Here is a 17138-nt window from a genome sequence, read left to right on the forward strand (position 1 = left end):
CTGTCTTTCAAACCAAAATATTTCCCACTCTTAAACCCATTTCTAGACACGTGCACCATTGCATTGCTATATTTTTAAGTTCTTGCCAACAGAAGGAGTGTCAGTCTGACTTTTGGTATTTCTGAGGGAGTTTTTACCCTGCATAATTTAATGCCATTGTTTTTTATCTGTAGATGATAGGACCACCTGGACCACCAGGGCCACATGGTCCTCCAGGCCCTATGGTAAGCTTGGGAGGAAGAGTGCGGCTAGAAAGGGCTTAAGCCCACTTGTCATTTTAATACCTGTTTAATGAAATTGCTATGAGAGTACGTGACCATTAGAGAGGGACCTCTTCTGCATGTCTTTAAATTCATAGGAAGCAGAGAAAAAAATAGCAGCTGCCTACGTTAGTGTTAACATGCTAGTGGTCTGGTTCATTCTCCGAATCAGGTGTTTAACAGTTGCTTTATTGGCAGCTGCATTTCATTTGCAAAGGAAAAAAACACAGGTGCAACTTACACCTCTAAAAAGCAACAAACTCTTAAAAATTCATGGCATATTTTCAGAATGAAAAATGGTATCTTTATTTTCAGGGACCTCATGGACTGCCTGGCCCAAAGGTAAATTAATGGCTTTCTTGAATAGTCATGTTCTTGATGTCTGTGAAGTGTTACGCTTTGTTCTTTAATGCATGCAGTTATGTTTTGTCTTATGTCTCATTTAATAAATGTTCCTGATATTCTTAAACCTTAAAGCAGGTTTTAATAGGTTAAGAGCTTTTTAAATTCTCTGTGATTGTTTCTGAGCAGTATTTCTCATGAGCTTTGGCTGAATTGATTTTTTTTTTTCTGTATTAATGTTTGTGATGTGGCACTAAATTATTTAGTTTCCTCTTTATGAGCAAGTTACCAATGAACTTGCAGTTGGAACTACTTTTAACATAGAAGTGTGTCATATGCTCAGGAAATGGAGTTGGATAAAGTCTTCTTCATTTATCTCTTGCATCTCCTATTTCTTCTAGTATGAATGGCCTTTCACCTTCTTAGGTGTCATGTGCTTTGCTGACCAGTTCCTTCACGCATTATGCAAGTTCACTGTCACAAACTCGTGTGTATTTTCATGTTTTCCAACCCAGAATCCCTGATCAGGCAGGTCTGCAACACCCTCTGAATATTTTCCATAGCATAGTACATAGCAATACACTGTAGGGACTTTCTAAGCCCATGAAAACACAGCTCAGGAGCAGGGAAGGGGGTCTTGATAGAGTTGGAATATTTTAATTTGTGCTTTAATTCAGTAATCACCAGTAAAATAAATAACTCAGGATGACACCAGAACATAGTACTCATTACAGCCAGTGGTGTTGTCTGCCATGATCATTTTAATTGCTATGGCTCCCTAATCATACACACCTTTTTAAAAAAATAAGAGCAGTAGAGGGGTTTTTTTGTTTAGTTTTGGTTTTTTAAGGTATGAGACAGAAAATCACCGGTTTGACTCATTATGAGACTGTTCGTGTTACCTTGGCGCAAGAAGCCTGAGTCATAAATCATTTTTTGAAGTCAAGAGGGTTCCATGTTAGCACCAGCCCTGCCTTACTTCAGGCTTTTGGCCTGGGGGTCTGGCTTTTGTGAGACTTCTCAGGTCTGTTTCCAAATTCTCAGTATTTTCAGTGCTACTGTTCTGAAATTCACATTGAGTCAAATAGAAACAGAATGAAGAAATGGCTACATAGGGAAGGGTGCAAAGCAGGCAAATGGTGTCTGGAGTTACTTAAAGCAGCAGACTAGATTCCATTCAGATATATATATATTTAATATTAATATGATATAAGGTAACATAATACATCAAAGGAAAACCTAGGAACAAGGCCATGGGGAGCAGCCTGGATGAAATACCCACATATTTCTGTTTCCCAAAAGAGGCAGGTGTGGTCAGGACTCTTTTTGACTCATGCTGGGGTAGTTTTTCATGATGCAAGAATGATTTATTGGCAACTCCAAGCCCATTATCCCCTTAGTGATGTTTAATGTAATAGCCTATGTATAATTTAACAATCACAACAAGACAAGTGCCATTTCTTACGCTGTTTTAAACTTCTCTGTATGAACACAGGAGCTATGGATCTCCCAAATAGCTTGGCATCATATAACCTATTCTGCTTCTTTAAATTTGTTACTGTTTAATTACGTATGCTTAAAGGTTTAAAATATCTTTATGTAATGTTGCGCTGCAAATTCCAGTTCACAGTAAGAAAAAATATTGCTTCCTTAAGAAAAATGTATTTTCCAGGAGATCCCGCTGTAGAAACCTCCAGTTTTGAGGCTTATTTTTCCAAAAGTTCTCTTTCAGTTTGAATCGTTTCCATCGGGTGGCTGTGGGATTTGAGGAAATTCTAAAACCCCCCGAAACTCATGCTTAATTCAAACTAACTATAGTGATAATTATTAGGAAAAGATTCAAAAGAATCTCTTAGTTATAAGATTCCTACAGTTTTCTCACACAGATTTTAAATCTCCAGCAGATACCTCCCAAGTGCTTTTACTCATTACAATTTCAGTATGTAAATTGCCAGTAAGCTGACAAAGCTGAATTTGTGTCTTTGTTTCAAACTGGAATTTGCAACCATTTTTGAGTCTGACTTCTTCTGTCCCAGCTTGAACACTTGTTATGGCATGAAAAAATTGGCATTTATACTTTTACGTTTAGGGTGAACCAGGGTTAAATGGTCTTAAAGGATTGAAGGGTGAACCAGGTCAAAAGGGTGACAGAGGGCCCCTTGGTCTTCCAGTAAGTAAAAAACCCAACTGTTCAATCTCAGTGCAAATCCCAAACTTCTCTTCCTACTGCTGATGAACAACTCATAGAACATACCATGCTGGAGCAGAGCATCAGTCTTGTTATGTTTTACCCCAGATCTGTGTTATCATCTAATTTCCTGTAACACTCAGGCTTTTTTGTCAGGTTTTTTTGTTTTATGTTGGTTCAAAGTGTTCAATGTCACAAGGATGCCATCACTCCCATTACATTAGTCATATTGTTATTTAAATGTTATATGGTGTTTGTGTAATAAAAGGAGTTCTTCCCTTTTTCCCCCGTCTCTTCAGTTATTCTTCCTCTGTTTGCACTTCTGCAGTTACAATTGGAGAGGTCTAACTGAGGAAAGTTAAAAATTGGTTTAGGGATTTTCTTTTTTCTCCTTCATTAGGGATGGTGCATTGTTACTTTTGCTTTGTTCTTCAGAAAATTTCCAGTCGGTTTGTCATAAATTTTGTCCTAGAAATAAATGAGGTACCTTAGAAATACATGTTTCTTTTGGAAACACTAGGGTACTTAAAATTTGTGCTGACAAAAGGAGAAAATATTTTGTGTGCTTACCTTGTGTGTTTGAAAGCACTCTGGGAAGTTAGTTTTATTTTTTCTCACAAAAAGAGTTAGTTGGGTTTTGTTTGGTGCTTTTTTGGTCTGTTTTTTTACTATTATTTTTAGTGGGCTTTTGTTGTTTGTGGGGTTATTTTGGTTGTTGTTTCTTTTTAATGCAAGGATTGCTCCACGTGATTACATTGTTAACTGTAAATTGGAGGAAAAAGACTTAGCTGACCCAAACCCTCTGATTAATATTTTCAAGGATTCTGTGCAGGGCCTCTGGACAAGGTCAGCTTCGCTCACATTTTTGAGTTATTTTCAAAAAAAAAAAGACTATTTTCAACCTGACATTTACAGCTATGTAGAGAGGGAGCTTTTGAGGTCGGAGCCAACTCCCTGAAAATGACTAAAAGAAAGAAGAAATTCTTGGTCCCATTAGAAATATTTGCTCTAACCTGGAGCAAAATATGCCATTAGTTTTTCAGATGTATATAGGTCTTGTCTTACTCCTGCTTACTACTTTTTCTAAGTGTAATTTTAAGGAGCAAAGCCCAAGTGTTTGACTTCCTAAAAATGGCTCGTTTTCACAGCTAATAAGGCTTTTTTCCTCCTTTATTTTTGTTGTTGTTGTTCTGATTTATTTGTTTTCTCCCTTGTCCCAATTAGTGTTGCTCCCCCTAGCTCCAGCATTATTGCCAGCAGTGCTGTGATAGTCGGGCGGACCTTTCTCTGCTGCTCTGTTATTCATATAAACTCCAGCAGAGGTCAGCCCGTCCCCAAGGATGCTGAAGCAAATAGCCCGAAGCTTTATTGTGCCCGGTTCTACCCGTTTCCAGCCCTTCACTGCGCTCCGAACTGGGACTGTGTTGGGAAAACAGGAACTGTGATTGTCTCCCGGGCTCTTGGAAATGAATGAGGCCATTGTAGTCAGGATCCAGATTTTGTTGGCTGCATAATGCAGTATTCTTGCACTTAAATACTTCCTATTATGGCTAGCATACATTTTTAATTCCTTTGTGTAGTATAGTATTCAGTATTGTCGTTATTTACAAATTGGAAAGCATGCAAGTAAATTGCAAAGCAAATATTTGCATGTTAAGGCTCAAAAACACCCTAACATCTGGTGTTTATAGCACTCCTATAGTTTGACATTTTTCTGGTCTAATATAGTTTGACACGAAGGCAGGGGTGGGCCAGTGATGTTACACTAATGTGAGAACAGAATCAGGCTCTTTATGTTTTATGTGCATTTTTAACTAACATGCTGTAGTAATGTGATACCCATCCCAGAACCCTGTCACAACTTGCACTGTACATTTGAATTGTGTTTATTCATCAGCACCGCTTACTAATGTCACGTTCTTGTCATCCGTGTTGTCCCCATCATCCATGCTTTCACCTAATCACACAGGGAGCATCTGGCTTAGACGGAAAGCCAGGAGCCCGGGTGAGTCCCTCATCTTTCTGTGTCGCTCTCGTTACCGAATCCATGTCCACTCCAGTGGCTCCGCCAGTCACATTCACACAGGGCACGGAGGAAAGAAGGCAAACGCCGCAGGCACTTTCCATGTTGTATGAGATGAGGCTGTGAGCAGACTCTTAGGGTGATGTGTGGGGGAAGGAGAATGGAATTCGCCATAGAAGAAGATCTGAATCTTAAAAAGGCAATTTGGGTTTGATTTGTGGTTGGATACCTGCCTTGGTTGGGGTGCTTATTTTATTGAGTAAGATAAGGGATTTGTTTTACATGGGAAAACACCCTTGTTTAATGCTAATATGGAATCAGTGAAATGAGTGCAGACATACTGGGAGTGTGCTGCAGGCATTCTCAAATTTAACATAAGTGTTAAATCCTTTTCTTCTCATAATGATAAAGAAATGGATAAGGTGAAAGAAGGGTGGAGTTACATATTTAAAGGCTTCTATAAGCCTCACATTGATCATTGCAACAGGTATGTCCACTTTACAGGTGGACTTTTCAATTTTAAAAATAATCAAAGTTAAAAAAAAAATCTTTGACCCTTATTATTTAAATAAATTTAATATCTTCCTAAATCTGATTACTTCCATGAATGAGGTAAAATCCAACTAGAAGAAAGATGGGTTACCTCAAAACTTGACAGCTTGTAGATGGAGTTTTGAAAGTGGAGTTTCGAAAGCCAAATAGATTTGTTTGTCCAGATCCCATCACAATTACGTCAGCATTTTCAATTGCTGAAGACTGATTCCATGTTAGTTCTCAGCTAGAAGACAGACTTGTCAGAACAAGACCTCTCTTTTACCATCCTTGTTTCCTTTCGTAGGGTGTAGATGGCCCAGTTGGTCCCCATGGCCCTGCAGGTCCTAAAGGAGACAGAGTAAGTATAAGCCCCATGTGCTTCTCTTTACAAAGCAACTGTGGAAATGGTAAAATGTCATATGGCTACTTATAGTGTACCTAGATGTTACTAAACAGAACAGTATCTCACCTGTTTGAGGATCAGCCCAGAACTGTAAATGCTTTCTATCTCGACACACTTTTATGTGTTTAAGGGCTGATTTTGTAGCTCATTAACTTCAGAGGAGGGGAGTATTTTGTAATGACTGATCAGTAAGAAATTTACAGGACTTTCAATTTAATGGTGCTACATATATTATAATTTTGGTTGGTTTCAATATTTGGTGTAAATGGATTGAAATAACAAACTGGGACAAAAGAAGATAAAGTGATCTGATTATATATGCATGCAATGGAAAAAAATAATATTTCTCATGTCTTTGCACTCAAATGTTTTTATCTTGAAAAAGTTCTCTAGCATAACATCTAAAGTAGGATCCCTCCTATTTCATTTTAAGTAGTCACAGTAAATTTTATCCACTGGAAATAGGATAGGGACCTTAATCTTTACCTGTGAGCCTTTCATCTTTAACAATACAGCCATCAACTTGTACAAAAAAGCAAAAGGTGATACTTTATAGTAACTAAAACCTCCAAGGAGTTGCCAGCCCAGATTTTTTTGTCTCTTTGAATTTCTTTCCTTAACAAAATAGCTGTACTAAAATGGCTTTAGACTTTCTCTATTAAGGACACAGCCACATGGCACAGGTCCAGTTAGCTTTAACAGCAGTACATCTGAGAAAGGTGTACGTGACTTGATGATTCAGTTTTGCAGATCTGTGTGCTGAGACATAAACACAAGACATGCAGTGCAGTCCAAAATAGGAAGAGTAGACTGTAGTTACCACTCAGGCTAGTTATCTCTCTGATCGTCTTGGGTATTCTAATTTATTCCTAGGGGATTACCCATTCAGGTATTTTTTTCGACTAGGAAATAACTTTTTTTTCTATAAACCCTTTGAAAAAGATACTTGAACATCATCTTCTTAACTTCAGGAAATAATTTATATGATACATACATGTAGAAGCATATACAAACACTACATTTTATTCTTGTATTTTGAGCTTTTACCTTGAAGGATATGCATATGTACTACTGGTTTAAATATCTTTCTAAAACAAGGTGGTACAGTATAAACTATTCTTCTAATGTATGGAAGATAACTGTAATTGTTTTTTCCTATGAAAGTATCCAGCAAGTCACACGACTGGAACTAGAATCAGCCCTACCATGTCTGTTGACAAGTCGTAGTTACAAAGGGGACAGGAACTGCTGCAGTATAAATCAGTTCAATAATTGCATAAGCACAGAAGGACAGATTTGCAAAAACATAAAAACTAAGGTGTGCCAGAAATTCCTGCACACCCACCGTTTTCTGGGTAGCTCAATGAATTGGAGGAAGTTCATAAGAAAAATGGAAGTTTTGGGTTTTGTTTTTGTTTTTCCGTGCAACCAACTGGCAATATTATTGCTGTAATTATTCATTTAGTTATTCAGTACTGTTTGGGAGGAAAAGCTGTTTGTAGCACAGTTATCTAACAGGTGCCTGGTGTTGATATATGTCTCATTATCCAAATAACACATCATGAGTTCTTAACGCACTTTTGCAACTTGCATTTGCAACTGTTGAACTTGTTTATGTGAAAGCAGGAGGAAAACATTTTTGCCTGGAGATTTCAGACTTTGCCTTTTAATTAAGAATGGTGCATAGTGTCACTGCTCAATATCACTGGACAGGATCACATTTTGTCTGTACCGATAAGAAAAACTTCAGGCCAATATTAACCTAGAAGGGTTCTAGGAATTCCTAGTGTGAAACATAAACACATTCTTAAATCCACATTATTTAAAATTTGGAAAGACAATCTCACTTTAAGAGAACACATGTAAAATGCTGGTCACTATATATTTATGTCTTCTTAAATATTAGAGAAAACAAATATAGTCAAACTGAAGCCTAGTGATTTCTTCTATAGAAGTCGTGGGTTCATTGTTGCGTAGGCTGCATTTGAGGCAATACTCAATTACTCAGGTAGAAGATATTGTGCAAATTAGGTTTGGTTGATTTGTTTCCAGTTTACCTATTTAATTAAAACAGAAAACATCAGACAATCTGTATCCAAAACTTAGTTAGATGGTGAGAAAGTAGACTAGGAAAATAGTGCATGTCACTAGAAAATAGGAAAACTGTGAGCTGTGAGCTTAGCCATGTAATTTTCTCTCTAAACCTTAAACTGTTCATTAATTATTAAAAGTTAACATGGGATTTAACGCTTCCTGAAGTATGATACTGGTGAACATTTCAATACTGTGTTTATGTGCATTTCTTTTGGTAGAAACAGGCATGGTAATTATTAGTGTGAAATTGTATAACCTGTTGGGATGGTGTCTTAAAGTCCTTAAATTCAGTTGTTTGTGATGGCTGAGGGCAGTATGCCCATGACAGTCCATCAGTCTTGTATAATACATAAACATTCAGGACCTCATCTGATATTGCAAACACGTTCCAGCATTTGCTTTGTATTGGAGGTAAAAACTGTGAGATACATTTATCTAAATATATTCTTACATAACAGATGAGATGATTTCCTAGACTGAAACATTCAATATCTTTATGTCTACCACATGTTTAGCAACATTATGCTGTTGAAGATTTAAAAAAAAAAGATACGTAACTAAGCTTGGCATATTTTGAGTATTGATCAAACAGTTTTGTAGCTGTTACATACATAGGTCAGCACATTAGTTTCTTCCTAGCAGAAAGTTTTAAGGCTTCAAGGGATTTACTGTTTTGAAAATCAGCTTTTACTTCCCAACACCTTCTGTTCTTCTGCAAGGGCATCCAGCCTCAGTGCTGCACAGAAATGGCTGGAGATTAACAGAATCCAGAAAGATCAGACATTACACATCTAATCACCACTAGACTAAAGGGAGTATAGGCAGCGTCCACCTGTGTAAAAATATGAAGTATCCAAAGTAGATCAAATGTCACTTACTCTGACAAGCTCCTTACTGCTGTGATTTTTCAGCAATAGGTTCAGACTCAGTTCATTCTGGTGCCTGCTTTTTTCTGTTATTTTTTCAAAACAAATGAGATTTAGCAGCCCACTTTCAGAGCTGTGCTGAGGAACTTGGCTGTGCCGATAATCACCACTATTAATCAGGCACGCATTTACATCTCTGTCTTGAGCTTTTAGTAATAGAGCATTGAATTAATAACAAGTGGTAAATAACCCAGATTTTTAGTAGATAATTCTACACACAGAATTATCTCAAGAGCTTAAGAGCAGCAATCATTGGGACGAAGCACAGCACGTCTGCATGCCAGGAGCCTTGAACCAAGCGTTGCATTATGTTATGTTAAGAAAAGGAGACGAAGGAAGGATCCAAATAACCCTACGTAACAAATCCGGAGTAGGAGCTTTGAAAACTCGAAGTGGTCAGGACTTGATTTTTTTTCATCTTATCAACACTTTGAGCAGTTCTTTGTGCAGTTTAGTGCTTTCAAGAGAGTATGGCTTGTCTGCTGGATTTTATTCAGAAGAAAGAGCACCACAGCCTGAAACAAGACCTGTTGCCTCCACCTGCTTACCAGCCCTGTGCTGGTAAGCACACAGGCTGTGCCTGCTTGCATGGGCTAACACTGACTCAGGAAGTTTAACTCCATATTAACCTTGATGATGAATAATTGGAGAGCAAAGATGATTGCCACTGTCAGCCTGAAATTTGTCGTCTTGGAATTTCATTTCATTTGGAAAAGTTTACTCTTTATTAAGCTTGCTAAATGAGTTTGGTAGTATCCCTCTGGAAACTGGTAGTTTTTCCATGGATCTTAGTGCAGAATGAGATCAGACTTCTGGAGTAATCTCTGTACTTGTTTGTCTTGAACATAATACACTTTTGATTTAATAAACCAGGATATTTACATCACTAATCTAGAACCCAATAGAGCAGTTAGCAACACGGTACAGTGCATGGGATAATCTTCACAATGTCACTGTTAATAGCATTGCCTGCTTAAATACAAGCTTTGATTGACTCATTATTCTTGCTTATCACTGTCAAATCTCAAATGCTGTGCTGGAACTTTATGTTGTATATCCTCAGTTTTCATTTCACCATTGCATTTTTACTGAGCGTGATGTTGCAGCTGTTAAAAGCTTAAAACTGAAAATTCTGCAAGTTCAGTTAGAAAAATACTTGCAGTTACTAATGGATTTAAAACCAAATGTAATATCATATGCCTGAAGAGTGATTTTGCCTAGAAAAAGTAATATATACCTCCTCTTCACCTGCTTAATAATTTAGTAAAAATAAATGAGCTTGGATATTTTTCACTCGAAAGATTTATGAATGCATAAACTTTAACCTAAAGCACTTGGTAGAGATCATTTCTATCTAAGCTAGACAATGTTTTTGTTTGCTTGTTCTGTAATCTTTTCTTAGGGTGAAAAAGGAACCATAGGTGACCCTGGACCCAGAGGACCATATGGCTTGCCTGTAAGTTGCACACAGTTTGTACACATTGTGCTTTTCATCACTCCTTGATTAAACTTTGTGTGCTTTATGACTGCTTTTCACCTAGCAATACACTTAGTTGGAAAAGGCAAAGACAGATAATAACCCCTGACAGTGCAAGGTCACTGGTCTCTATCGCAGATTTAGATTCCAATCCATGCACATGGTTGTGCAAAAGTAAAGAAGCAGACCTGGTATGAACCAGCAAGAGAGAGGAAATACAGAATGCAAGTGTTTCTGTGTCCTTAGCCTGTGGCCATCGGCTGCCTGGGGACCGTGCGAGAGTGGCAGGAGTTCAGGATGAACTACGGAAAGCTGTGATTTTCTTAATATCAAGAAGCTGCTGGGATTTCCCTGCCGTGAGGCTACTTCACAATTATGTTTTTGCTTTGTTTGGCACTTCAGAGATCGGTTTTGTTTTAATTTCTATGCCACAAGCTCAGAAGCGATTTGAGAAGTTTGTTGTTGATCGTTAGTAGAGGGAGATGGTATGCTTAAAATCCACCACTTAATATTATCCATTTCTAAAATAGGAGTGAGAACTTCCTTTGTCCTAATGAGGCTGGACCCAGTAAAATCTCTTGGCTTACTCTGCTTACTTTGCTGGTTACTGGGCCAGGAGTGTACGTGTGCACGTCTGTTCTGTACTTTGATGCAAGAAAAGCCATGTAAATGTGCTTGGCCAGGCACGGCCAGCCTCTGGAAGAGACTTGCAATGTTTCCATACCCTCTCTTGACTAATCTGTTTGATTAATGAATTTAAGCTAGAATACAGACTAGTGGCTTAACTGGAACCATTTAATTGGATCAGGAGTCATTGACTAGACACAGTTTTCAGGCTCTGTGGAGTGTTATCAATTAGCTTGCAGTGCATGTTTATCTGAGGGTCACTTTTGAGAGTTAAACAAAAAAAAAAGCCATTTTCTGTTTCCCCTTCCTGTAAACTCCAAAGGAAAAATGATAGGCTTTTCTGTATTTTTAGCTTGCTCCTGAAATCTGTGTACGAACAAAATTTTACAATACAGCAAAATTTTACAGTCAAGTTATCAGTTCCTGGAAATGTTAAACACTGACAGCAATGCCCTTCACTAACTGCAATGCCCTGTGTGCCGCCTCAGCAACATGGGGCGCCCCTGCAGAGACTGAGCACATCAAGGTGGCTGTTGGTATCACAGCTTAGGGACGCTAATGTAGTTTATATGGTTCTTTGGCAGGGCAAAGATGGCGAGCCTGGCCTTGATGTAAGTAATACATATGACTAATACACTCTTATTGGTAGGTAAGCGTCTTTCAAGAAGTACCTTACTGAGTGTAACACGTCTCCATTTAGCGTGCATGCAGTACTTACAGAGTGTGCTAAATGCTGCATTTGCTCTTTATGATAAAGACAAAGTTTATGCAATATATATCCCTTATCAACAGACCCTATCAGATACAGTACTAAGTAATGTAAGTGGTTGGTCCTTTGGAAGTCAAGAGGTTGAAATACTGTGCTTGGTAAGAAAATACTCAGACTTGTGATTCAGTTGTAAAAGAACAAAGAGTCACTAATATTGGATTAAGTAAACTTATCCTAATCAAATAAATTAATTCCATAACCCCTAAGTGATACATTTCAAAATATAGACTCTTTCTTTGGCATGCTGAAAAGACTTACTGGAAGACTTTTCCTCTAGTTCTACACTGAAATCCCTAACTTGGAGGAGTCTTTTGCAGAATGTATTTATGCTACATAGCATGGGCTGTTACCATTTTGAGTGATATGATTTCTTTCCATCGCTGGCAAAATGACTTTACAAATCACGACGACTTACTTGTCTCACGTGCTCTTGTGTGCATGCATGTGTGCACACATAATGCGCATATACATACAAAGCATGTAGTGGAATCATCCTTTTTTTTATGTTTTCCAAGAGCATTTGAAAGTTTAACCTGCATGTGAATAAAAGTCGACCTATCTTTGTCCATTTTGTTTTTATAGGGTTTCCCTGGTCCTCGAGGAGAAAAGGGTGATATAGGAGAAAAGGGAGAAAAGGTGACCACAGCATTAACTGTTGCTTGATTCCTCAGCCTAGTCAGCTCTGCTGCCTTTGTGCTATAAATTGTCCCACTTAAACTTTATTTTTACTGTGTGTCAAAAGGCAGGTCACAGATATATGCTAAGCAAAGTCATGAAAACCCATGACAATTTATGCACAGAACTAGTAATATCAGCATGCCCTAAAGCACAGCTTGTTTTTAGGCTTGTGTTCTCCAATCCATCCTACGCTTGTTGAAAATCCTTGTCAGTCTGAATTTTTTAATGCAGATATTACTGAAAGGTGTCATTGTGATAGTAATTTTATACTGATGACCTTATCTCTGTTCCTTGGAAGTATTTGCAATATAACTGTTGATCCTAGTGTACCACGCCTCTATGCACTACCTGTCCAAAACCAAAAGGATAAGGACAGGAACTGTTTATAATTTTATATTTGGTGATGTCGTATTTACAATTAAGTAGTTCATTATACTGGTGGATTGAAATTAAACCATATACTCTACCAGTCTGGTAAACCGACTAGACAGCGAAGTTAGCAGAAACAGCCTAACTTCATTTTCACTGTCCAGACAACAGTGACTTGGAAATATGTTTAGTAAAAATCAATTTAGGAGTAAAAGCATGCAGAGAAAGCTCCTGAGCAAATCTTCCCTACTTCTAACCACCACAGAGACTGGTTGCTAAAACTGCTGAATTAGCACTCTCATCATGCTTTTGGGTATTAGCTCTTTATTCCCAGAGACTGACTAAATAGTTTAAATGCAGGACCTCCACTTGCAGGAGGGCAAAGGAATTGTGTGTGGCCACAAAGCATCGTCGGGCCCTTTTTGGAGTTCAGTTGAGATTCAGGCTGCCTATGTGGCCTTGTTCTCTTGGGCTGCAGGAGACATCTCCTAGGAAGTCTAGTCCTCCATCCCCCTAAACCTTCAGGAAAAGATGAAGCCTGTATCTTGAGGAGAACGCATGAGACAAAGTACTTGGCCTGGCAGATATTTCAGATGTTATCTTATGGGCTTTCAGATTAAGAGGATTGCCAGGAAGTCTGTAGAGTGGACATGGAATCTCTGCCTTAAAAATTCTCAGAATATTCAAAGAAAAATAGAAGGTGAAGGAAGGTCTTTCTCTGTGAAAAATCGGGGAACTTACATCTGAGACCTCTGTGGAAATGACTTCTGTTGTGCAGTTTTGACATATTTTTTTCCAGAAATAAGGGAATACTTGTATCTTGCAAGTAAACTGGTTTCACCAAGACCACATTAGTTGCATCAATGGTTCCTTTTCCAAATGGAAGACTGACTTTTGAAAGACATAAAGTAACACAATCAATAGAAGCTTTCATTATAACAAATTTTATCAGTTGTGATATTCTTCCTTATGTGAATTACTAATTATCTATGACCAAATTGCTTTAACAGCACCCATTTCAACAGAAATAACCCACTTTACAAGCTGAATATCTAGCTCATGATTTCTTATTTTTTAAAATATTCCTCACAGTAGTGGCTGTTAGACTGACATTGTGAAAGCTGAGATTAGCAAGTTTCCAGTTGAGAAACTTATTTCAAATTGCATTGCAAAAATATATTTTATAATTAACATTCCATTGAAAACTAGTGGCACATGTTTTTTTTCACAAGATATTCTACGATAGTCAGGGAATAAATCTTTACTACTTTGGTTTGAGATGAGTCCTAGACTGAAGATTTTTATTTTAGCCTGTCAGTAGTTCTGCTACAGTGAAAGCAAGTCAGTGTTTGCATTATATCTGCTTAACTTGGCTGTAAAAATAACTTTTTAAAGTGTTGTAGCTGTAATTACTCATTTAAAATTGTAGTCCAGGAGCACTCAGCATGAAAAAGGTTTGTACAATTGATTTTGTATTTTCAGGTTGTATGAATAGTTTAAAAAAAATCCTTTTAAAAAGGAACAACCTTTAACAAAAGGCAGAGATTGTGTTGTGGGGACAGGGAGGCAAAGGGGCCCTGATCCCAAATGTGCAGTTGTGTCTCTTGTTATAAATATTGATAGAAGAGTATGATGCATCACAACAGTGGCTGGAAAGGCATCAGCCTTTTCCCGTGGCACTCTGTGCATGTCAGGATTAGAGATTGTTTCAACCATAACAGTGTTACAGAAGTTCCACAATTTTGTATTTCTCTAGGCACTGAGCAAAGGCAAGAAGGATTTTATTTATTTATTAATTTTTAATCTTTATCAGATATCGATTCTCCATATCTTCTGTGGATCCCAATAGTTCAGGGTAAGGGGGTGAAGATTAAAAGACAAGAACTCAGACTATGGAAAAAGTAGCAGAAAAAGTAGTAAAGTACTCAGGAAGATGACTGCTTCATTGGTTTGAATAAGATCAGAGATTTGCTCTGCAAAACCAAGTTTAAACAGTTATCTGCTGACTTGTAACACAAGTTAAAGAAATCTGAGTCCCAAGGATATAAAAAAAGAGTCAGAAACAAAACTGTTGTCCATTTTCAGAGTAATTTTTGGAGTATGTCCATGGTCTATGCTTGCGTACACTCACAGTAAATATATTAGTGTTAAGCTAAGCACAAACAACATGAGATTTGACCCTGAAACTGTTGGGCTTCTGTGCTGCACTGCCATGTTTGTAGGCTTCAGATGAAAATTTAGCCAAGTTACAGTTCTCATGGGGATTTTCTTACATCACAATCTCACAATTTGGTAAAGAAGGGTAATGTTTGGGTTGCTGTTTTCCTAAATAGTATTCTGCAGCTTTTTGGCACACAGAAAAGATAGACCAGAAACTTTGCTGCTATTGTGTCATGAATGCAGAATGCTTTGTTCATGGAAAAAGATTTTTCATTTGAATGTGTCAAGTATGCTGTGATTTTAAATGAATAATGTGCTTTCCTTCATTTTTTATATAGCTAATTATTTTTTTTAAATTGTGTAAAAATAGTTTTTCTCTTTTGTTAATGGATTAAGTTTTTCTGTGCTGCTGTGAAACTAGTGTAATATCTATTTACTATGCTTTGCCAAAATCCATCCGTCTTTCCAAAGGGGCATTCCTTCCTTCTCCTTCTACCTTCGTTCCTAAAAATTCCTCTGTCTTTTTTACCCTTTTCCTCACAAATTAAATCCTCCCAATAGCCACAACCTTGCTTGCTGGTTCTCCAATGTCATACTAATTTTCCTATGACTATTTTTCCCATTTCTTTGTGATATTCCTGATTTACTCATCCTTCCTATCCCATTTTTTACAATCCCAGTCCAATTTGTTTCATTTTTTTTAACAGAACCTTTTTTGATTTTTGTGAAATTGAGAGCAAACCTGAAACTCATTTACCATTGTGATCAACTGGTGTGAAATCAATTATAAAATGAACTCTCCAAACATCATATACTGCTTGAAGGTGAGGTCATCTTTGCAGGTAGCTTTGTTGAGGGGAGTCAACTCATTTCCATGAGTAATTAAAGCACTGGAAGTTTTTTGTTTAAAAAGAAAAATCAGTGTGAAAAAAATCACTAAATTTCAGAAAAATAAGGAGATGAAATATTGCCTGCAGTAAAGAGAACATTTAATTGTTGGAATATTTAAATAATCTAATTATCACTTCTGATTAGGTTATCATACCAAGACATGATGAAATGATTGAAAGTGTCATAGTACCTGTCCATCAAGCAGTTCAGAAGTTTTGATTCCTGTAACAGGGTTTGAAATGGTCGCATTGTACTTGGAGCAACAGGAGTGCCCCCTCAGTGACGTCTGTGGCTTCCTGCGGACGCAACTGAGAAAAGGATTTGTCCCAAACTTACTGGGGTGCAAAGGGTCAGTTCAGCAAAGGATGCATTGGGCCAAGTTCACCCTTGATGTGACACCATGGAACCTGATAGAATTTAGCCAGAGACCAGCCATCCCCACGAGGCATCCACAGGTCTGCTTTAGAGAAAGTGTGATGATGTACTCTGCTCTCGCAAAGTTACACCTGACTAGTGGTAAATCTTCTAGAGAAGCTGACAAATGCAGCTTAGGGTGTGTGTGCACTTTGGTACAATCACTTAGAGCAAATAGGAGACCTCCTGGATTGGACTGTGGATTGGGGGGGTTTGCAGATTTGCCTCTGTCTCAAGAAATCAATGATTTCAAGCCCTGTTCTAGGATTCAAAACATTCATAATACTGATATGAAATACCGACACAAACTAATACCGACTGATTGCAGTTCTTGCTTGTGATCATGTAATTTATTTTTCCACATAATGCACCATCCAAACCAGAACACAGTGGTAAGTGTCCTTTCAGCTCTCCATTGGCTTAAAAAGAAAAACTCAAACTTTTAAACCAATCTTTCTTTATATTTTTTTTTCCAAAAGAATCAAACTTGTTTTATCCAAACCATTGTATCCACAGGGGGAAAAGGGAAAGAAAGGCAAAAAGGGGCCTAAAGGGGAGAAAGGAGAACAGGGTGCTCCTGGATTAGATGCACCTTGCCCATTGGTACGTCTCACTTGTGTATTAGACAATTGATTGTCCTGCTGTAGACTGATGGAATAAGAAATGAGGGGAGAGGAACAAGCACCAGCTACTGTGTTACCTGCTGCCTTTGTTAATGTTCTGGAAAGTTCTGGAGGAGGCTTTGCCAACCTCCTAATTTGGTTTATAGCACCAAATTTTAGACCTTGAGGCTAAATTTGTGAAGTTTGTTGGTGTTTTTTATTCATAATTTTCTGCCAAACATGCTAAAAAGGAACCAAATTGGGATGTGCCAGAGTCAGTGCCCCACAGGTTGAAATGCCATCACAGCGCTCAGCTTGCTCCTCTTGCCTCCCTATTGTTATTTGTTCACTCCAGCTAAGTCAATACTGAAGGCATTTCCT

General features: G+C 37.9%; 1 protein-coding gene and 1 long non-coding RNA gene across 11 annotated transcripts in view; one reads left to right on the forward strand and one right to left on the reverse strand.

Moving 5' to 3' along the window:
- The window catches only part of COL25A1 (collagen type XXV alpha 1 chain), a 308144-nt gene that overhangs the window by 281700 nt on the left and 9306 nt on the right, over positions 1-17138 (forward strand). For 7 of the 10 annotated variants that reach the window (XM_065062338.1, XM_065062336.1, XM_065062344.1 and 4 more), the window contains 9 exons: positions 174-224; positions 576-602; positions 2692-2772; positions 4760-4795; positions 5652-5705; positions 10173-10226; positions 11459-11485; positions 12226-12279; positions 16672-16758. In XM_065062338.1, coding sequence (XP_064918410.1) covers positions 174-224; positions 576-602; positions 2692-2772; positions 4760-4795; positions 5652-5705; positions 10173-10226; positions 11459-11485; positions 12226-12279; positions 16672-16758 — 471 coding nt within the window. The remainder of the gene's footprint in view (positions 1-173; positions 225-575; positions 603-2691; positions 2773-4759; positions 4796-5651; positions 5706-10172; positions 10227-11458; positions 11486-12225; positions 12280-16671; positions 16759-17138) is intronic. The other 3 variants (XM_065062342.1, XM_065062337.1, XM_065062345.1) reach the window with 3 other exon arrangements.
- The window catches only part of LOC135579405 (uncharacterized), a 45402-nt gene continuing 29658 nt past the window's right edge, over positions 1395-17138 (reverse strand). The window contains exons 2-3 of the long non-coding RNA XR_010472459.1: positions 5457-5691; positions 1395-5003 (exon numbers count right to left, since the gene is read on the reverse strand). This is a non-coding gene — a long non-coding RNA (uncharacterized LOC135579405). The remainder of the gene's footprint in view (positions 5004-5456; positions 5692-17138) is intronic.

Source organism: Columba livia, chromosome 4 (assembly GCF_036013475.1).
Source record: "Columba livia isolate bColLiv1 breed racing homer chromosome 4, bColLiv1.pat.W.v2, whole genome shotgun sequence".
NCBI lineage: Eukaryota > Metazoa > Chordata > Aves > Columbiformes > Columbidae > Columba > Columba livia.